The 23,421-nt window shown below is 33.9% G+C and overlaps 1 protein-coding gene across 1 annotated transcript; it reads right to left on the bottom strand.

The window, feature by feature from the left end:
* Positions 1–1,564: 1,564 nt before the first annotated feature.
* LOC101895379 (mucin-5AC) lies at positions 1,565–18,858 on the bottom strand. Its single transcript, XM_005185359.4, has 4 exons — positions 17,011–18,858; positions 2,533–3,123; positions 2,267–2,461; positions 1,565–2,135 (listed from the first exon to the last, which is right to left on the bottom strand). The coding sequence occupies exons 1-4, from the start codon at positions 18,149–18,151 to the stop codon at positions 1,918–1,920; spliced, it is 2,145 nt and encodes a 714-aa protein (XP_005185416.2). The 5' UTR covers positions 18,152–18,858; the 3' UTR covers positions 1,565–1,917.
* Between the last annotated feature and the right edge of the window lie 4,563 nt (positions 18,859–23,421).

Below are 23,421 nucleotides of genomic sequence, written 5' to 3'. Positions count from 1 at the left end.
TAAAATTCCCCACATCCCAATAATTTTATTAACCCAAGGTCTGGTGTGAAAATGGAATGTATCGGTCCACTCCTTCTGGTGCCCCTCCACACGAAGGACGAAACTTTTAAAAAATATTTTTTGCACAGAAAGAGAAACGATAATCCGAGTCCGATAACCCAACTTTGCAAGTCCTAATATTTTCATCAGTGCTAGGTCAAGTGCGAAAATGAACTATATCGGTCCACTCCCCCACAAATTGTCAAAATTTTGAATAATTACAATTCGTATAAAATGTGATGTAAGAATCCGATTGTCTTAAAATTTCACACATCCCAATATTTGTATAAACCCAAGATCTGGTGTTAACGAGGAATATATAGGTCCACTCCTTCTAGTACCTTCCCCACAAAAGGTCGAAATTTTGAATATCCATTGAGCTATCCGATTCCATTTAAGCTTGGCATATCTGAATATTTCTATCAACACAGAATCTGTTATAAAAACGGTAGAGATCGGATCATTTCTTCTGGTACCTTCCCCACAAAGGGTCAAAGTTTTGAATAACCAAAACGTTTATACAATCCGAAATATGCATCAGATTCTCTTTAAATTTCACACATCCCATTATTTCCGCTAACAAAAGATATGTTGTGGAGATGGGATATATCGTCCTCTCCTTCTGGTATCTACCCTACAAAGGCTGAATTTTTGAATATCCATGAAGCTTATAAACTGCTTATAAATTAACATCCGATTCCATTCAAGACTTGGTACATCACAATATTTCCATCAACATAAGATCTGTTATAAAGATAGTAGAGATCGGACCATTTCTTTTGCTATCTGTCCCACATAGGGTTCAAGATTTTTAAAACAAAACGCTTAAAGAAAGCGAAATAAGCATCCAACTTTCTTCAAATTTCACACACACAAATATTTTTGCTAACACAAAATCTGCAAACGCCTTCTGGTACTTCACCCTCAAAGTTTCACAATTTTCAATACTTTTATCTGTCATAATTTGCGTAACAAGTCAGATATTCTTTACATCTTGCTATATCTAAATATAGCAGAAAACTGAGATGAATGTGAAATTTATGATTTCCCACAAAATTGGATATACATTTTCGATTTTCTTGTAATTTTGCCCATACCAATATTTTTATCTGTTTTATCTTGATACTTCATTTGACTCTATCTTCTAACTCACACACATTTCAACTTTATTTAAAAACGATCACATACCTCATATAATCTGAAGGAAGTAACCAATATAGTCCAAACCTGACACGTCGCAATATTTATATCATATTTATTTAGGTCCGATACGATATTCTCAATATTGGGCTATTCCTTCGGAACCTACGCCATAAATTTGAACGATCAAAACAGAAGTCAAAATATACTTAAATAATCTAAAATTGACTGAGAGTATACATCTGTCGGCAAAACCAACTGATACTTTTTAACTTGTTTATAATAATTTTAGAATATATTTAATTTATTTTTTATTCTATAATCAATAACAGTAAAAGAAAACGTAATGAATTATGAAATGTATTTTTTTACAAATAAAAATGTCTTACAATTACAATAACAAAGATTGTTCATCAAAAACTTGTATCACTAAAACTCTAACTATATACAAGAAAAAAAACTACAACGTAATAGAAAAAGAATAATAGTAACAATAATAATGGGCAAGATAAGGCGTACTACAACAAAAGAAGATTGAACAATAAATATTTACAAACAAAAAAGAGTGTCGTCGAAGACTAACAAAATAAAGAAAATATGAGTAGTGACGCTTTTTTTATGGATACACTCAAGAAAACTAAGTAGTTGAAACGATAGGAGCTTATAAGTCTATATGGGTCTTTCCACATATGTATGAAATATTTAAATTAAATATTAGGAGTATATTACACAGCCATATTATTTAATAACAATATTTTGTGTTAGACGTTTAACTAAGTCGACATTGAAGACATTGGCCAGCATGGTGAGAACAGATTTTTTCGGTGGTCTACAGTGACGCAGCCCAGCTTCTTGGCAGCAGACATTCGGGAAACAGTCCAGCGTTGAAGTACACGCTTTTGGATGCAAATCGAATATGGGTGGTGGTGGAGCGGTACATTCCAAATATTCAGTCACTGCAATAACAGGTTAAAATTATTACTGTTTCCTTATTTTTTTTCTTCCTTCATTCTCCAGAAACAATACACAACGGGTCAAATCGCACTTGACTTCCCCATTGGAAAACCTTAGCTTCCTTTATACTCACAATAATTGAAAGACCTCTGCACCGGTACCGGCACCGTATTCAACTCCGGCTGCGATGTACGACAATAGCGTCTCCTGCCATCTGGACAACACACACGTGGCCAACAATCCATATCTGTTTCACATTCCTTCACCTCCCACCATAATTCCGCCAGCGGCCGGTCGGGACACTTGCGCGGTATCAGACCCAGTATTGCTTTAATTAAATCGTTTAATGGTTTTCAATTAGAGACTTGATCAGGGCACTTAACTCATTCACCAACTTACGTGAATGCGGTGTCTCTTCCAGGGGTTTGGGTATACCGGATACACAACTCTTGGCACCGAATATTTCACAGCATATTTCGCCACGATTCCAGACGGCACAGTCGTCATCTATTTTGCAAATTTTTGGAAATAATTGAAAGCGTACCTCACTCTCGCGGGGGCAATTGAATTTGGCTCGCAGGTCGGCGCTACTGCTGTCTTCGACATTGCGTTTGTCTTTGTCTGTTTCGGAATTTGATTCTTTTCTTGCGCCAAGAATATTGAAGGTAGGTAAAGCTATGCGAAAAGGACCTTCATCTTTACGCGTGGATGTGGGTGTCACATTGATGGTAGTTTCGGGAATCGATTTTGTGGTTGTTTGTATTGTTGTTGTTGTTGGATATGTTGGTTTAATTTTTAGTTTTTCTTCTTTTCCCGAGCTTTGTTGGGGTGGTATGTACTTCTTGGGTGGTTTTTTGGTACTCGAGGGAGCAGTTCTTGCTGAGGATGTTGGGCGATGTGTGGCTCGAGTTGTAGGATTGAGGAAACTCCAAAATTCCGGTGAGAAAATATTGTATTCATTGGGTAGAGAGAAAAGGCCGCCTCTTGGAGCTGGAATTGCAGAAAAAGACATGAATTAGTCAGTGAAAAATATAAAACGGTTTCAGATATTACTTTAACAGTGGCCAAAAAACAGAAGTACAATAATTGCACACCCTTTAGAAAAACTATCGCCAAAAAAATGTATATTTTCAGAATCTCTTTGTCGACAATATTTTATTAAACAAAATGTTTTGTTATTACGTATTTGTTTTTATTCTCCTATCCGAATTAATTACCAGAACGACTTTATACTTCCTATAACAACAATGTTGTTTTTGTAAAATGTTAGTTGTTGTAGCTGATGTATACACCTTGATTTTTTCCAAACGATTTGGTTTGAAATTTGTATTTTGTTTTCTTAGGGTGTAGAAGCAAAAAACGATTCCGACGGAGAATAGTTCATATAAGAATTATATAAAGGACTCCAAACATATACCCATATTTAGAAACGATCACGACATTAAAAATTGGTATTCGAATTCAAATCTATTTTAGGAATACTGCTCTTCTGGTCAAGTACTTTTACCATACCATTCAAAATAGGTAGGGAACGTGAACTTGGGTTGTATCGCTTTTAAGAGGCTTATCGAAATGTATACTCCGGAAGAAATGGAAATGGCCAAGACCCTCCAAATAACATACATCTGGAGGATCATATTTATGGGAAATATTAGTCCGAAATATGGACCTATACTGAAATTTTACAGAGTAGTATACAATCAATCACATATAATTCGTGGACTTATATTGATTTTTTGTAGGATTTCTGTATAATATCAACTCAAAATACCGACATTTGGCGAATTTTAGTGAAAAATATAAATTGTAAAAATACTTGAAATCGGTGTTTACCTATTCCCCGGGATTCACCTATACCAAAAAGTGGGGTAACCGAACACCACAAGGGTATTATGTCTTTGGGTATTATAGTTACTTTTGAAGATAGAATCACTATGAAGATAGAATCACTTTCTGAATCGACTTATGCATATCAGTCCGTCCGTCCACGTATTTTTGAGCACATAATGCAGGTCTCATTTAATATCCGATTGAGATGAAATTTTACAAACAAGATTTGCTTGACCCAAGGACGAACCCTATTGAAATTGGTGAAAATCGGTTAAAATTTCATCCGATTTGGGATCTTAAGTCCCTCAAATGTGCAATATTCACTCCAGAAGAATGATATTTGGTACCGGATATCAGATACTACTCGAAAATACCTCCGTCAAATTCTGTCGAGATCGGATCAGATTAAAATATAGCTCCCATATATATGTCTTTATCCAAAATAAGGTTTGTTGTGCACTTAATGTCTAAAATCAGCCCGAATGGCAATTACGACTGAATTCATCCTATAAACCAGTACTTCAAATTTGGTGTAAATCGTTTCAGATATAGCTTTAGCTCCCATATATATGTTTTATCCGATTTGGTACGATTCCAAAACAATGATCTTTGGTACCAGATATCAGATACAGCTCTGAAATAAGTTATCAAATATTGTCAAGATCCGTTCAGATTTGGATATAGCTCCCATATATATCCTCAACCGATTCGGGTTGCTAGCAAATATCAGTCCAAATGACCTGAATTTTAGCATATCCGAGTCAGTCTAGAAGCAAGTAAATTCAGTCTAGAAGCAAATATATTAAATTAGGTTAAAATGAGTTCATATATAGGTATAGCTCACATATGTATGTTTCATCTGATTTGGTGTTTAAGTCCCTAACATTCGTAATATGCATTCGACAACAATGATATTTGGTACAAGTTATCAGATACACCCCAGAAATACCTCTGCCAAATTTTATCAAGATCGGTTCAGATTTGAATATATATCCAACCTATTTCAATTGTATTGTGCACCAAATGGCGAATATTATTCCAAAAGTCCTAAATTTTGGTACATCCGACCGAATTCAGTCCAGAAGCAAGTACATCGAATTTGGAGAAAATCGGTTAAAATATAGCTATAGCTCCCATACATTATTTCATCCTCACATCCGTAATATGCATTCGACAACAATGATATTTGGTACCAGACATCTTATAAGGCTCGGAAATACCTTTAACAAATTTTATGGAGAAAGGCTTAGATTTGGATATATCCTTAATCCGATTTCAAGGTTATTGTGCAAGTAGTGGCTAATATCATCCCAAATAGAGTGAATTTCGGGACGTACGTTTGTATTTTGAACAACTCAGCTCCGATATATGTATATATATATTTTATATAAACCTTCTCCAAGTGATATCATGCACTCTACAGCAAGCTAAAACTGCTCTAAAGCCAAATGTTGATAGGTGGTATGATATATTTAAAATAAATTCTTTTGTTACGGGAGCTCTACTAAATATGTATTGTGGTGTAGGGTATCATATAGTCAGCCCCGACCGACATTTGACTTTTCCTTACTGGTTTTTCTTTTGATACACTCCACCTAAAACGCATTTTCTGAGGGAAAAATTTATAAAAATTTGGGGAATATTCACTTTTTTTTTTTGTGAACATATTTTTGCCTTTGACGTCATCTTATTATGTTTTGTTACAGATTTTTCCACAAATGTGTTTGAACATTTCTGAATTCCTTGCTTTTAGGTAAGATTTAGACCTTTTAGTACCAGTAGAATTTTATGACAAATAATTTTGTATATTTTTTTTAGGGATTATTAGGCTACTCTAGTGAATTTTTAAGTAATACTGTTGAAAGATTATTCCAGGATTTCTAAAAAATGTTTGTACAAAAAACGACTATTTCCATCTTACATGACTATTGATTATGATGGGGTAACAGAATGGGTGGACCGATATATTCCATTTTTACACTTCATCTAATATTGTTTAAGATCAAGCGTGAAAATGTTTGTTTAGCGCTAAAAAAGTATTTAATAGTTTATCTTTTAGAAGTTGTTCAACCTAAATATAGTCTTTCCTTTAAATCGAATAATTTACATAACAATCTTCAAAATCTGTTATAAAGAAATAAACTTAAAAATCCATTAACTTGATTGAAATTATCCCACTACTGTCCAAATAAGTTTTTTATTGTTTAAAATAATAATGTTTCTTAATTCCTTTATATAAAATAATTACGTTACTTTACACAGAGACATGTAACTTTATTACCGCTGAATTTTTACACCAGCCATGCCGGCTGGCAGGTGGGAGAGTAAAAGACAATGAATGGTAAGTAAGCATTACTTGAGTTTGTCTACTCATTTTGCGACTGATGGATGGATGGAGAACTGATGCAATTTGGATACGAAACACTATGCGTAACCCCAATGCACGTATATTAATGATTTTTGAAAAGAAAAAAAAACAAACTACGAAAATCTTAACAATAGAATGTCAAATATGTAACTGTTTTATTGTTTGGGTTTTCCAGCAATTACGTATCAGATTTCATTACACAATAGTCGCACTGTATTGTTAACATTCAAGTCGTTGTAATTCTATCATATTTACACCTACACTGTTGGTAATTTGTATATGGTTGCTATGAAAGAGATGTACATTTTATACCATACACCACAAGGTGGTCAGGGTATTATGTCTTTGTACATTTGTTTGCCACAGGCAAAAGGACGGAGATAGATCCATAGTTCCTTTTGATGATCTGCATAGAATCACATTCTGAGTCGATTTATGCATGTCCGTCCGTCTGTCCATGTATTTTTGTAAGCAAGGTACAGTTCGCATTTATTGTCCGATCCAGATGAAATTTTGCATAAATCATTTGTTTGGCCCAAGGACGAACCATATTGAAATTGGATAATCGGTCAAAATTTAGATATAGCTCCCATATATATCTTCGTCCGATTTTCCTTTTATTGTACACCAAACGTGTAACATTAGGCCGAATAGTATGGAATTTTGCACATACAACCAAATTAGGCCTGAACATAAGTATGCCATATTTGATCGAGATCGGTTTAGATTTAGATATAGCTCCCATATATAACTTCGTCCGATTTATTTTTTATTGTGCGCCAAACGTCTAATTCTTGCCCAAATGGGATGGAATTTGGAACTTACGACCGAATTGAGTCTAGAAGCTAGTATGTCAAATTTGGTTAAGATCGTTTCGGATATAGCTATAGCTCCCATATATATTATTCATCCGATTTGTTATTTTTTTCCTCCGCAGCCGTAATATGCACTCTATAACAACAATATTTGGGAAAATATATCAAATACATCTCAGAAATACCTTTGCTAAATTTTATCGAGATCGGTTTAGATTTGGATATAGCTCCCATATATAACTTCGTCCGATTTATCTTTTATGCACCAGACGTCTAATATTTGCCCAAATGGGATGGAATTTGGCAATAACCGAATTTAATCGAGAAGATAGTATGTCAAATTTGGTGAAGATCGGTTCAGATATAGCTATAGCTTCCATATATACTGTTCATCCGATTTGTTATATTTGTCACATACAGCCGTAATATGCACTCCGTAACAACGATATTCAGGAAAATATATAAAATTCAGCTCAGAAATATATTTGCCAAAATTTATCGAGATCGGTTCCGATTTGGATATAGCTCCCATAAATATCTTTACCCGATTTCAAATTAATTGTGCACCAAATAGGCAATACAAGTTCGAATTCAAAAGATGCAAATGCTTCGGTATATTTAGTCTTTTGAACTTTAAATTATAATTATAATCATAGCGTGTATGATTGAATTCTTTCATAAAAACTTTTAATTATTATTCGGAACTCTACTAAATTAGCAAAGTGGTGTAGGGTAACATAAAGTCGGCCCGCCCGACTTTAAGACTTTCTTTACTGGTTAGAAACAGAAAAGTGTATCTGACAACAAATAAAACAACAAATAGTAAGAAAGGCAGGTATCTTTCATAATTATTTTTCCCAAACTTAGAAGTGAGAACATTCCATTCACTCCATACCTTCACCTTAGGTTATGATCATTATAGATGATCATTAACATTGTTTGCGAATATTAATGAAACTAATGACCAAAAAGTTAACACAGAAGGTAACATTTGGCTCTCATATTAGTCATTCATTTCAAAATGTTGTTTTTGGTATTATAATCACTAAATCAACGATAAACTATTACAATTTCGGACAGAGCTGTCAAGGCATTGGGGTTTCAGCTTAAAACTGGCATTAATAAAAATCTCTAATAAATGGAACAGTAATAGGCATTAAATTAACATATTTCAAGTTCAAGAGAGTTGACACGAAAGCGTCATAAATATGGTAATTATATGTTAAATTTTTGTATCTATGTGCATGTGTATTATAACAAAGCCATCTATGCTCGGTCATTTCAATTAAACTTTTAATTGCATACAAATGAATATTGACAAATAGTAAAGCAGATCATTGAAATATTTATTAGCATCTTGATGTGTGCAAGATGACAATGGTTTGTCACGAAAAATTAAATTAACAATAACTTTGGGGTACTTTCAAAATTTGTAAAACTGAGGTATTAAGACTATTTTTATGATTAGTAGACAATAAGGAATTTTTAATGAATCTCCATCATGGGAAAAAAGTTTGACAATTGGTTTTACAATGCCTTGAAATATTGAATATAAAGAGGTACCGCTAATGGGGGCTATACCAAACTCAACTTTTTGGACCGACTCTGAACATTTTTAGGGATGTATAGGCTGCTCTGAGACCCTGAAAAGCCACATTACAACTACTTTAGAGGAAAAGTGGTACTTAAAGTGGTAGGTACTGATATATGAGTACTATTTTCGACCAATTGCACGTTGTTCTTTATGTAAAAGACAGTTTTACATCTTATATCAAATTAATCTACTTTAACTTTTCTCCATAAATATTAAGAACGGGTTCCCTAAGACTTCCTAAATATCTTCTGCAAATATGAAATCTGAATAATAAACCATATATATAAGTGTAGAGTGATGAGTGAGTGACTGAGTGATTCATCAACGCCCAGGAGAAACGACTGAATCTACAATCTTGAAAATTTGCTTGTTTGGGGGAAGATAAGTCTGGGGTTTTAGAAATTTGTACTAGATGGGAGAGAAATGTGCAAAAAGTTACGTTTAAGAAAGAGCTAAATCTCTTATCGTTGCGTGTCGATTTTTTGATCATGTTCGGAAAGGCTTTATATGAATTCTTACTAAAACTTTACGAAAAAAAATAATGAATATTATTTTGAAATTTCGAACCAAAAAGGGCTGAGAAAGTAGAAAAAAAAGGAAATAAATATCTTACCACATGTATGTATTGGGGAAACGAATAGGGTTAGAATTATGATATGAATAAGAGGTCACTTGTGGAGTATAGCATAGGTGTATTGAATTGTTTTTAAGAAAATAGGATCTTTAAATGAGCGGAAGATACTAAAAATTACTAACGAAGTAACATGATAGAGATAAAATCTAGAATCACTGTTGGCAATTAGCTTGTTTTGGAAAAACGTACTTAAGTGTACCAATCGCACAAAATGGTACTAAATTTGGTACACAATTTTAATTAATTTGACATAGAGTATAAGGAATTAACTAGGTTTATGAATTTTTGTAAATCTGTTCAGATATAATATAGCTCTCATATATATAATAGAAGAAGTGCTAGTGCAAATATTAGAATCCTCAAAGTTTTAACAAAATCCGATGATCCTTTATCTTTATATGAGGGTTTTTTTTTTTTGAAAATTTGACCTTTGTGAGAAAAATTCCAGAAGGACTGCACGAATATTGCCCATCTTTGAACTCGATCTTAGTTTGATAATAATATTAGGATGTACCTAATTTGGACCAAATATTTTGATGATTTTTGCCACAAGGATTTGTCTGAAAATTTGTATTTGTGGGTCATAATAGGTCCGAATTCGTGTGGCGAAATATTGTACGTATGGGTCCATGTTTTGGTATAGCCCCCATATAACGGTACCTCCCAATTTTTGGTACTTTGATGATTTTTGCCACATTTTTTCACGGATTTGTCTAAAAATTGATATTTGTGGGTCATAATGGGTTCTAACTCTGGTTGCGAAACATTGCATATATAGGTCCACGTTTCGGTACCTCCAGATATTCAGTATTTTGATGATTTGTGCCACATTTTTCACGGAAATATGGTATTTGTAGGTCATAATGGGTCCTAGTTCGTGTGGTGAAATATTGTATGTATGGGCCCCCTTAAAACGGTAACTCTTGATTTTTGGTATCTTTACTATTTTTGCCACATTTCCCAATGAATATGTCTAAAAATTGGTATTTGTGGGTCATAATGGGTTCTAATGTTTCTTTAACCCTAAGGTGGAGAGTTTTAAAAGTTCGGCCCAGGCGAAATTAATGTTTTTTTACTTGATTTATATTCGAAACTGTAATTTAGATTCTGATTTCGAAATTGCTTTTAAAAGTCCTTACAGATTTTGATATATCACAATTTTGGATTTTTTCATATGATTCGAAATATACCAAACATTAGACTCATGGTGATAACTTTAAAAAGAAAAATTTTACTCAAAATGTGAAAATTAATTTATTTTCACCTAGTATTTAATTACAATATCACAATAAAAGGAAACTTCGAACCATACAACCGGAATATAATCCTAAATGAAAACAATGCTTTTAAACTGAATATTGCGCTCGAAATACAGCTAATATATATTTTTGAAAAAATTTGAAGTGTAATTTTTTATAGAGGATGGAGCTATTGGGAGGTATAAAAATAACATCCCCTAACAACCTTTTGTTTGAAGAAACATATCGGAAATCAAAATGACATTTCTCACTCCTCTTCAATGCCAACAAAAATCGCAAATCACCCAAATTTCATTGAAAACATTTCAATTGAATGGAATTGCAAACCAGTGTTTATACAATTCATTAAAAAAAATAAATAATATTTTTATGCCATCATTTTGTTAACACGCATACCGCCGCTTGCACTATTTCCACAATACAAAAACATCGAAACAGACAATGTTGTTGCAACAGACGGACGGACATTGCAACACCATTCGAAGAGTTTGCAATTTCAAGTTAATGGATGTGGGTTTACTTGCATTTATGAAAGGCCTAATTAATTTTACGTTCTATTAATTCAATTGTTGATAACTGTATTACAATTTGGATTAAGTGTATTTTACATTCATGTAGATATGGATTAAGTAATATACTATTTTTTTTTATAAAATGGATAGAAAAAAAAATATAACAATTACAAGGTCAAAAATTTTCCAGTGATGAGTTTTCAAAAAGGATTTTTTGTATTATTTTTTAACGAAGTAATTAAATATATATAACATCAACGTTATTTTACTAACTTTTTTCCTTGAGTGTATTCGCAAAAATATTTTATACTTTTACTTAAATATTTGCTAAATTTTAATTATGGTCTCGAAAACTCTGCAATGTAGAATAAAATAAATAAAAAACGAAAGTTAGGTCAATGTTATTTACATTTTTGTCTAATTAAATATGTATCGAAACTGCAGAAAAAATGCCACAACAACCTGTTCATACAATGTTTCTGTTCATGTGGTAATTAAAAAATCTTAACACCACAATTTTCATAGTTTGCAGTAGTTTTTTTTTTTGTTTTGCATCTATCGACTCACTCACTCACTACTGACCTAACCAATAATTTTCTCATATTTGTTCTGGGCAATTTGATCTTGGCTTTGTGGCTCACCATAGACCTCATTTCCACATCGTCGAAGCCAGTTAGGGAGTAGACAACTGAAGTAGCCAAGCCAACAGCTATTTAGCCAAACAACCAGCTAGCCTGCCAATAAGTCATTGTTCATGACCACTTACCAAGTCGTCTCTTGTGCTGAGATTAAAAGCTGCAAAAAGGCAGGCAATCTTTTAAAGGTAAACAACTTTTCTGTGCGGTTCGCTCAGTGTTGCAGAATTAATGCGGTGCGTTTGTAGGCCAGCGCAGTGCATACATCTACTGCAGATAATGCACCAAACATCCAATTACAGTCGAAGCAAAAAGTTGATTGTGTTCTTCAACTAATATAAATTGGTGTAGACACCTACGATTATTAATAATTAGATTTATTAAAACATGTAGAGTCTAGAGAAGATATACAGGGTGAGATAAAAAAAATTGCAACAAAGCCAAACGCCATAGTTTTTACATTTTTTTTAATTTTATTGAATGAAAGCAAAAAATGTCGCAAATAGCATTAAAATTTATTGCTATAAGAATAGAATAACTTTAGATTTGTTCGAATTGGTCACGTTTGGCTTTACCCCGAGCTCATTTTTCAATATTTGCGGAATGGGATATTGCGATATTTTCAGCTCACGAGTCATTTTTCGACCACTGCGACGGGGGTTTCGATCAAGTCGCTTCTTTACTTTTCGAACCCTTACTGCTGATGTTGCTGCTTTCTTCCGTCCTCTTCCACTTGTGGTTTTCCAGCCAAATATAAAGAAATCACACTATCACGCTGGAATTCCATCACGAATAACTTTTTTCTGAAAAATTCTCACCCAAATGCTTTTGTACGCTTATAAACAATATAATGAGCTGTCACTGGAATAATTTTAAGAGCTTTCGGAAGTTGAAGTTGGTTGCAGTTTTTTCATCTCACCCTGTATATTGAATATAATGACACATACTTCTGACCAATAATTCATATTCAAAAATTTTAGTTTTTCTGGATAATTTGGTAATTTTTTTAATCGCAATAACTGTTTCAATTATAAAAAACAAACTACCGAATTTCATTCTCCTTGATTTCCACACATTCGTTTTATTAGTCTTGCATGGTTATTGTACCATTACTAATTGAATAGTTAATTTATCGTAAAGAAAATATGTAGTTCAAGTTCAACAACAAAACAAAACTTGTTCGAATGTTTCTTAAATAAATAAATGTGGCACCCCTACAAGCAATCATTGGTTGGATTAAAAAAATAAAACATTAACCAAACAATATTTTTGATTTCAACTCAGATTCATAAATCCGAAATAAGGCTTGAAAATTTCTAAGCAACTAAGGAAATTTATATAAAACAGCAAGGAAGCAGATAAATTCTGCAGGGCCGAACTTTTAGTACCCTCCATCATTTTAAAAGGACCTAAAAAATTTCCAAAAAAAAAACCGTCGGAAAATATGGGGGCTATACGAAGACATTATCCTAAGTTATTAATTTTTTTGTCATAGGCTGTAGTACCCATTACAAACTTTAAATACGAAAATTGAAGCAATTCCTGTAAAAAATGGACCAAATGTTAAAACATCGAATAAAGGGAGGTGCCATTATAAGTTATCTATATGAAGACGTGGACCTACATAGACAATTTTTCGTCCAAGTTTATAGTACTCATTACAAACTTTTAATACGAAATTTGAAACAATTCCGAACTTTAAATACGAAATAAATAGACAAATACAAACTTTAAATACTTTGTATGGGGGCTATACGATATCGTGGACCTATATACACAATTCTCTTCGAGGGAGTAAAGTAAAGAAGGAACTCCTGGTGTAGATTTTCAGACCATTCCATTGAGAATGTGCTAAAATGATCAAAATACCGAATATCGTTAGGTACCGTTATATGAGGGATATACGATATTGTAAACCTATATAGACAATTCTCTTCTAGTTCTCAGTTCATTTCTCTCACATTGTGTAGAATTTTAGACGATTCCGTTGAAAAATGTGGCTAAAATCATCAAAATACCGAATATCGGGGGTAATGTTATATGGAGGCTATAAGATACCGTGGACCAATATGGCCCATCTTCGAACTTGACCTGCCTGCAGACAAAAGAGATTTTAGCTTCCTATCTTAATTCGTTTTGAATTTAGCGTGATTACAACAGACGGACGGACAGGGCTAAGCTGTCTTAAAATTTTACACCGATCGAGAATATATATACTTTGTTAGGTCTAAAATTATTATTTCGATGAGGTACAAACGGCATGACGAACTTAATATACTATGTATGGTGGAGGGTATAAAAAACCAGTAAAGAAAGTCTTAAAGTCGGGCGGGGCCGACTTTATGATACCATACACCATTTTGCTAATTAAGTAGAGCTCCACATATGATTATAATTATAATTTAAAGTTCAAAGCACTAAATATGCCGAAGCATTTGTATCTTTTAAATTCGGAATTGTATTGCCCATTTGGTGCACAATTAATTTGAAATCGGATAAAGATATATATGGGAGCTTTATCCAAATCTGGACCGATCTCGATAAAATTTGGCAAAGATATTTCTGAGCTTATTTGATATATTTTTCTGAATATCGTTGTTACGGAGTGCATATTACGGTTGTGGGTAACAAATATAACAAATCGGATGAATAATATATATGGAAGCTAAAGCTATATCTGAACCGATCTTCACCAAATTTCACATACTAGCTTCTAGACTCAATTCGGTCGTAATTGCCAAATTCCATACCATTTGGTCAAATATTAGACGCTTGGTGCACAATAAAAGGTAAATCGGACGAAGTTATATATTAGAGCTATATCCAAATCTGAACCGATCTCGATAAAATTTAGCAAATGTATTTCTGAGCTGTATTTGATATATTTCCCCAAATATTGTTGTTGCATAGTGCAGTGCATTTTGGCGGTGGACAAAAATAACAAATCGGATGAACAATATATATCGGAGCTATAGCTATATCTGAACCGATTTCGATCACATTTGGCATACATTTTTTCAGGCCTAATTTGGGTGTATATGCAAAATTCCATACAATTCGGGCTGATATTACACGTTTGGTGCACAATAAAAGGCAAATCGGACGAAGATATATATGGGAGCTATATCTAAATTTTTACCGATTATCTCCAATTTCAATAGGGTTCGTCCTTGGGCCAAACAAAAGATCTTTGCAAAATTTCATCTGGATCGGGCAACAAATGCGACCTGTACTTTGTTTACAAAAATACATGGACAGACGGACAGACGGACGGACGGACAGACGGACATGCATAAATCGACTCAGAATGTGATTTTATACAGATTATCAAAAGGAACTATGGGTCTATCTCGTTTCCTTCTGCCTGTTACAAACAAATGCACAAAGACATAATACCCTGACCACCTTGTGGTTTAGGGTATAAATAGAGTAATGGTTGGGTGCCTGACTGACTGACTCAAGCTAAACGACTAAATCTAGAGTCTGGTCGATTTGCAATTAGATCGATGTTGATGTTTAGGGGTGCGATAAGTCTGGGTTTTTGAAAATCGAACTACTGTACAAAAATTAAGTCCATTGTATTGGTCAATCGGATAAAGCCAGAATTCTGAAATTTGAAATGAGGGTCGGTAATGGGATAAATATACCAAAGTAAGTTTTACCAACAGTTGCAAATAGCACAAAATTGGATGTCATTGGTATTAAGTAGAAAAATTTAGTTCGGGAAGTAATATAAGCACTAGCTGAACCCGGTGCGCATCGCTACCTTTTTTGATTTTATATGCATTCAAAATTTTATATACAAATATTTGTTGGTTAAAAAAATAAAATAAAAATTTAAAAACGTAATATTAATGCATAAACAAACAAATAGATCGGTCTCGGAACGCGTGAACATGCCAGGAACAGCTGACCATGAGAAAAGCATATCCCAATCTGAACCAATTTCAATATAATTTGACAAACACGTTTTTTAGACAAATTCCATCACACATTCCAAATTTCATTGAAATGTGGCGTAAACAGCGTGTTTAATGCATCAAATACATGAAATCGACCGAAAATATATATGGGAGCTATATCCAAATCATAACCGATTTCGGTATAATTTGACAAATTTATTTTTGTTCCAAATTCCCCTACGCATTCCAAATTTGGATCTGTATCTGTAATCGATAAATAGATATGTGCATATAAAATCTAAATTTTTGGGAGGTACCTCCAATTTCCCAGTTCCAAGTGGAATTCGCGCATTCCAGGCGATGTTGCAGTATACTTGGAAATTTTCAGGAAAATCTGTGAGATTTTGGAGTCTATAAATTACAAACATACAAACGTAGATGTTGTAGACCGGAAATGGTCTAGAAGTAAAACTCCCTACACCATTAAGATTTAACGAATGCTTTGAATCAATTTTAATCAAAAAATGAAGGTTTTTAAATTTTGGTTGTAAAGATCTATAGATAGTTATTGGGATAGTTTAAAGAATATTTAAATGAGTGTGAAGTGTAAATTGTTATGAATTTTTGGAAAGCAAATATTCAAATTAGTAAACATCGATTGAAATCTTTAAAAATCGATATATCATACCGTGTACATATTTAACCTTTACAGTTCCTCTCTGGTCGAAATGCTAATTTATATGAACATGAGTAAAGATTTGTAGCCAAACACATTTTGATATTTTCTCGCAGGAAATTTTAACATTGATTTGAATTCTAATGAATATTGGATTTCAAATAGTGGATTCGTTCTAGCCTTTGATCTTGGTGGCATTTTTCCAACATTTTCAAGCTCGAAGAAACGGTCCTAACATATCCATAAACTTCCCCATGTAGTTATTGAGAAATCCACTATATTTTCCAACAAGATAATATATTCTTTAAAAAATCCACTGCTTTGCCAAAAAGTTCTTATTGAATGATTTTTGATGTTTTAACACCGCTTGACTAAAACTATTTAAGAGATTAAAAAATCGCTCAAATATTTTGCAAATTCTATTAAAGATTTATAACAACAAAGTAATTATTATTTTTTCTTATGAAACATTTAAAAAAACAAAATCAAACATTTTAAAAATAAAACAAAGCTTTAAAAGTGCTATACCCCCTTTCGATTAGCATACCAACTTCATATAAAAATAATTGTTTTTAGACACAACATAATAAACATTGAAATTTTTTATAAAAAAAAAAAAAAACTGTGAAAATTCCTAAATAATTCAACTTACTTGTGGTGCCCACTGCTGTGGTACTGCTGCTATTCAATGGAGCTTTCCTATTAGCATTTGATCGGCTGCTATGATTAGCTGCATTTATCTTTTGTTGCTTTTGAATTTGTCCACTCGCTGTGGTTGTTACAATTTTACGTCCATTACTACGTTCAGATGTTGGCGGTGTTCCATGCTGACGATTTGATACTCTCTGGTTGGGGCTGCCGTTGCTATTCCTTGCTGTGCTTTTTGTTACGAAGGTACTATGATTTGAGTTACGTGAGGTTGGAGAAGACGAAGCGGATGATGATGGCACAGTTGAATGTTGAGAATTTTTCTGTGTACCAGCAAGACGTGATGATTTAGGCTGTATGGTTGTGGTTGCTGTAGACGTCTTTGATTGCTGACGTCGTCCCACATTTGTGAGAGAACGCAGTGTGGAGGCAATGCTTGATTCTATTACATTTGTGTGGGAAAGACGTGATCGATTTGCATTTGTTGCTGGTGGCGGTGCTGCGGAACGTTGTTGACCTCTTGTTGTAGAGGGGTTTGCAGACTTATGAACCGTTGTGGTGGGGGTGACTCCAGCATGGTGGCTTTTTTGCACTGCTGGTATATCATATTGTTGCACAATAATTTCATTTTGCTTTGAGCCACCCGCATTGTGTCTTCGTGAAATATGTGAGGTCGTTTCCGCAGGAGGTAGTTGAGTTGGTAGCGATAGATATTCCTCAAGTTGTGTTTGATATCTTCTGCTCGACGACTGCCTTGGCTGATCACGGGCTTGGGTTAGGGCAGTGGGTAGGAAATGTTCATTTCTTGAAGAAGTTTGTCGATTTGAAGTGCGACTTTCATTTGGTCTTCGTGATGCAATCCCTTCGCCCGTTCTATGGGTTGTGGGTTGTTGTCTCCTCTGGTTTAAGGTAAAATTATTATTTTGGGTACTACTGATGGCTGTCCTTTCTCTTAAATTTCCAGATGTGGGCTGAAAAACTTCGTTTTCGACTATCTTTTGACCAAATTTCAATGGCTTTGGAGGTAAATGTTGTGCGGCATTTACTTCCGCTTGTGATGTTGCATAAGTGACCGCCACTAAAAACAGCAACATGCCGCATGTTGCCTGCAACAAACAGTCACGATGGCTCAGCTGGATTTTCATGGTTGTTTGTCCGGTGTGTGTGTGTGGGGGAGACTTTCTTACAACTATTTATGGATATTTTTATAAATAAACACACATGTGTACATACATAAATATGTTTGGGTTTTTCAATTTTTTTCTTAATTTGCACTGATTTATACGAAAACTCGTCTATGTGCCCTGTCTAATCCGGCAAACTTTTTTCGGCATCGGGGAGAATGTATGTTGAGGTCAGTTTGACCTTAAAACACCATTGTTGCCGATCAACACCACCATATATGTATGTTTGAATGAATGGGGTTATTGTTCTCTGCGTTTTGTTTTGATTGTAAATTTTCGATATCACGGCGAAGAAAAAAAACAAAAACAATATAACCAAATCTAATGGTATTGATTGCTCGTTTATTGATCACTGATTTTTTTCTTAACGCTTTTTTTTTTTTTTTTTTGAATGAATGACAGCTGTCTTTTTAAGTTTTTATTTTAATTTTGATCTTAACTTAACTTAAAAAAATTAAAATGGTCAATTATGGTTATGCTTGAATCTTTCGCCACTATTTTTAAATGTCTATGTTAACGACAAGTTCCGCTGTTAAACGCTCGCGTGCTCAATGGTCGAAGTCTCGTTTTCGACTGGTATAGGTTTTAAACTCCAATTCTTTGACTCGCACAGATTCGCGCATTCGCATTGAGGCTCAATCGCTACCATTGCTTTTGTTGTTGTTGCTACTGCTGCTGCTGTTACCACTGACTCCAATGGCATAGCATGCATCCGTCCATTTCTTCTCTTGCTCTGACGTTACTTTGCCTAGCTGGTTTAGTTAAGTTTAAAGTGCAAAAAAAAAAACAAATACCAACAGCAGCAGTAAAGGTAAGGCTGCACAGTGGTTAAAAAAATATTAAGTATACATTTCATAAAAATTAGTTTGTAATCTTAGCTAGTTAAATGCTCAAAATGGAGTTTTCAAATCAAAATATGAAAATTGGGATTCGGCACTTTTTTAGGAAATTTTATCTCAGCAGATACATTATGGAATATCGCGACATTTAGTGACAATCTACCACGAAATTTTTTTTCTGAATCATCTTAAAAAATCCCAATCTATACGAAGAAAAAGTCTTTGTGAAATTTTGTTCAACAGATCAAAGATTTTCTCCGATAAGACCTTGAAAAAATATGTATTTTTTTAAATCCGCTACTGTTTGTCCAGTTTTACTTGAAATCCCATCACAACTTTCGAACAAGAAGTCCTTAAAAAATATTTGTTGGATTTAGGATTTGTCAAAATTTTGCGCGTTAGCGAAGAGCTACTGGAAGGGGTAACCACTTTCGCGTTTCATTAAATTTCTGTATTGGTGGGAAAATTAGGGGTTATTACATATGTCAACCCATTTCATGATTACACTGTGCAACAGATAAAAATATTTGCAGGAGAAACCCAATAGGTTATGAAAGTAGAGGGTGGGATAAAAAAACTACAACAAAGTCAAACGCCATATTTTTACATTTTTTTTTTTTAATTTTATTGAATGAAAGCAAAAATGTCGGAAATAGCATCAAATTAGAGAATAAGTTTAGATTTGTTCGAATTGTTCACCTTTGGCACGAATTATGGTCTTCAAACGGTCAATGAAACCGTCACACGCTGCCCGAATGTTGCTCTGCGGTATTTTGACCCATTCCCGGCGAAGCGCTTGCTTGAGGTGAACGACTCTTGAGCATTTCTTAGTGCCAACCTTGCTTTCCAAAATACTCCAGACACAATAGTCCAACGGATTGATATCCGAAGATTTTGGTGGCCATTGTGCGCTTGAAATAAAGCGTTGAACCTTATTTTGTAAACATTCATGGGTGGCGCGTGCTGAGTCCTGTTGGAATGTCCAAGGTCTGCGGCCAAAATGTTTGCGTGCCCAAGGCTTTAATACACCCTCCAGAATAAGTTCGCGATAATATTTGGCATTAAATCTGATGCCACGGTCGATTAATACGAGCGGAGAGCGACCATCGGCTGTTATGGCAGCCCACACCATTGCCATGGCTGGCGCTTGAGTTCTGGTGGCCAACCGAAGGTATACATTTTCAGCTGACCTCTTTGGCAAGTAAACACGATCATTTTGTTTGTTTACAAACTGCTTGACAACGAATGTTTTCTCATCGGAGAAAACCAAATTCGGCAGTTCACCACTTTCGGCCAAGCGAAGCAACTCTTTAGCTCTTTTGAGTTAATTTTCTTTCTGTTGCGTTGTTAGTTTTTGCACTTTTGGAATATCTTTTGGAATGGCTTTTCCCCGAGCACATTTTTCAATATTTGCCGAATGGAATATTGCGATATGTTCAGCTCACGAACCATTTTTCGTACACTGCGACGCGGGTTTTGATCAATTCGCTTCTTTATTTTTCGAACCATTTCTGCTGATATTGCTGTTTTCTTCCGTCCACTTCCTTGACGTCAGGCTACGTTACCAGTATCACGGTAACGAGCGATGGTGCGAGACACAAAAGATTTATTCACATTTAAATGGTGGAGTGCTCTAGCGATAGCCACTTGTGGTGCCAGCCAAATATAAAGAAATCACACTGTCACGCTTGAATTCCATCACGAATAAATTTTTTTCTGAAAAATTCTCACCAAAATGCTTTTGTACTCTTGTAAACTGGAATAATTTTAACAGTGGCTTAGAAATGATAGCAGTCTGAGTTGGTTGCAGTTTTTTCATCACCTCCTGTAATGTGTGCTACAGAAAAGTATAATCGATTTTGGTCTATAAACAACCTTCGCTATTTTTGGCAAATTTTCAGAATTCGCTGCAAGTTCTCTTATAATCTCACAGTACAAAGCCAATAGGGGCTGTGGAAAATTTCAAACGGATTCGATGGTATTCGGTTTGTATTTCTAAGCCCTAAAAAAGTTTCACGTTCTTTGGCTGTGCCTTTTAAGCCCTTCATAAAGCCTTGGCCATACACAAAGACAGCCCAATATTTTGAGATGTATTTCGCAACATTGAAAATTGATAGGGAGTTTTGGATTAGATCAAGATTCATTGATTTAAAAAAAATTATCCTGTTTTTTACAGTGCTTATATTATATTTCAGTTATTGTGGGGATCTCTAAAGTGTCTTGCCATATTTTTTTAGATTTGAGGCATATTTAAAAAAAATAGCCCAAAAGAGGGGTTGCTGGTGTATAGTCTTCATGCCTGTAATATTGGCGAAGGCACTATACACTTAAAATGGACGAATTCCAAGGAATCTTTTCAAAAAATATGGAAGATAAAGGAACTCACCTCCTCTATTTAGGCTAATTTGCGTTGTTTCTTTTTTAGCTCTTCTTTCATAATTTTCTGGATTTCCTGAAACGGAAATATTGGCAAAAACATAGGGACGAACAACATTTATTTCAAAATTGTGTTCAAAATGTTTGATATTTTGAATGGACGGTTCTATAAAGTCATGTAAATGAAAAATGTCACAGGAAACCAAATACCCGACGTACCGTAGAAAAGCAATCACCTTCCTCACTATGATAGAATATTTGGTACGGCCGTAATTTCGAACAAACTAATTCTAATAATTTCTAGTACTTACATGTGCAGCCTTTTCATCAAAATACCGAATATTAGGAGGTAACGTTATATGGGAGCTATACGAAAACTTGGACCGATATGGCTCATTTGCGAACTTAACCTGTTCTTAACCTGTAAAATTGGTTAAAATGTTATAATATGCCTATTTGGGATCAACCATCAAGATGTCATTGGTTGATCTACTTTGTGTGTCCTAAAATATTTGTGTAATGATAAATAAGGCTTGAAACCAATGATGCACTTTTTGGCCGCAACAAAGCTGAGGGTATAACAAAGCATGGCTGTTTTTCTAAATTCCATAAAAAACTCTGCAAAAAATGATTTTTATAAGCAAAAATCTTTGTTTTACTCCATTATATTTTTTAAGATTTTATTTTAAAATTAAGAAACTAGTAATCCGATTCCATTTAACTTTGATATTAAAAAGCCCCATAAGTAGTTGCATGACTGCATACCTTAAGGAAAAAATCCCAGATACTAAGGGATAGAATCATCCAAATTAGTTTTATGCTTGTGTTATAATTATTATTTTTTTAATTTTCGCTCCAGCTTCATTTCAGTTTTCAGCTTAACTTCTGATTGCAACCCCTGTACAGTATTCAAACCAGCTTCATTGTGGAAAATTGTATTCAATAAAAAAATGTTGGTGCTTAGACTATTCATGTAGTCGGCTTTAAAAATAGAGTCAGTGAGGCTCTAAGTCTGTGTGTTTTAAGGTAGTAGATTGTTGTTTAGTTTTGTTTTAACTTTACACTCTCCCCACCTATCTATCTATGTGTACCCAGCTGAAATACGAAATATATTTTGTGTTAATATTATCATTTTTATTACTCTACTTTTTAATGGTGTATTAAAACCTCCTGAATTTATGGCAATAAACGTGAATGTTAGCCCCGAAATAATTCATTCTTCACATATTTCATTGTAGCAACAAATGTTTTTTTTTTTTGCACTTTGTGCAATTTGTAATTGTGGTTATGTTTTTAATGAGAATTACTAAAGTCCAATTTCCAATATCTGTTGACCAACCGTAATAGTTTATTTTTTGATACAGGAAATATTTGGTCGGAAGTTATGTTAATATTCTAAACTTCAATTTTGCACCTAGAGATCTGTTAAAGTATTCCAAAGATAACTCCAATCAAAATATTAAATAAATATATATTTGCGACATGCTTTAAATATACATAGATTAAAACTAAATTAGAAAGACATTTTTCCACTCTAAAAACATACCAGACTTGCTTCTCATATTTTTATATACATACAAGATTTTTATCTGATCAAAATGTTGGCCCACAAAGTTTTGGCGAATGTTTTAATACTGTCTTTTTTAACAAACTATTATATGCAATTTGTAAGCAACAGTTGAAAAAAAGCAACGCTTTGAAAAAATTATCCCAAAATTTAGAAAACAAAGCATATGGATACTGCACCTGCACAATGAACATTAATAATACCTTTGAGATCAATTTTCGAAAAGAAAATTCCAAACAAAAACAAAAGAATTTCTTAAGTCTGGGTTTCTGGCAAGGCTACTTCTCACTTCAATTCGCGACATTTCTAGCCTAAAACATGAAAAACTATGTTAACTTCCGCCGTGACAATATTTTTAACACTTTTTCAAATCGGCTATCCTCAATATCTCTAAAACCTAAAGGTTCCGCAATACCCATATTAACAACTTATGGATATTGAGAGGATTT

The sequence above is a fragment of the Musca domestica genome, unplaced genomic scaffold, assembly GCF_030504385.1.
Source record: "Musca domestica strain aabys unplaced genomic scaffold, Musca_domestica.polishedcontigs.V.1.1 1, whole genome shotgun sequence".
Lineage (NCBI taxonomy): Eukaryota > Metazoa > Arthropoda > Insecta > Diptera > Muscidae > Musca > Musca domestica.
Note: the sequence above shows the minus strand (reverse complement) of the source record. Positions and strands in the feature narration are given on the sequence as shown.

Bases quoted from the DNA above. Each gene is read 5' to 3' on its own strand.
- LOC101895379 (XM_005185359.4), bottom strand. From the start codon at position 18,151: ATGAAAATCCAGCTGAGCCATCGTGACTGTTTGTTGCAGGCAACATGC. The intron at 2,462-2,532 runs GTAAGTTGGTGA...ATTTAATTAAAG, and splicing joins GGAAGAGACACCGCATTCAC to CAATACTGGGTCTGATACCG. The intron at 2,136-2,266 runs GTGAGTATAAAG...CTGTTATTGCAG, and splicing joins GCAGAGGTCTTTCAATTATT to TGACTGAATATTTGGAATGT.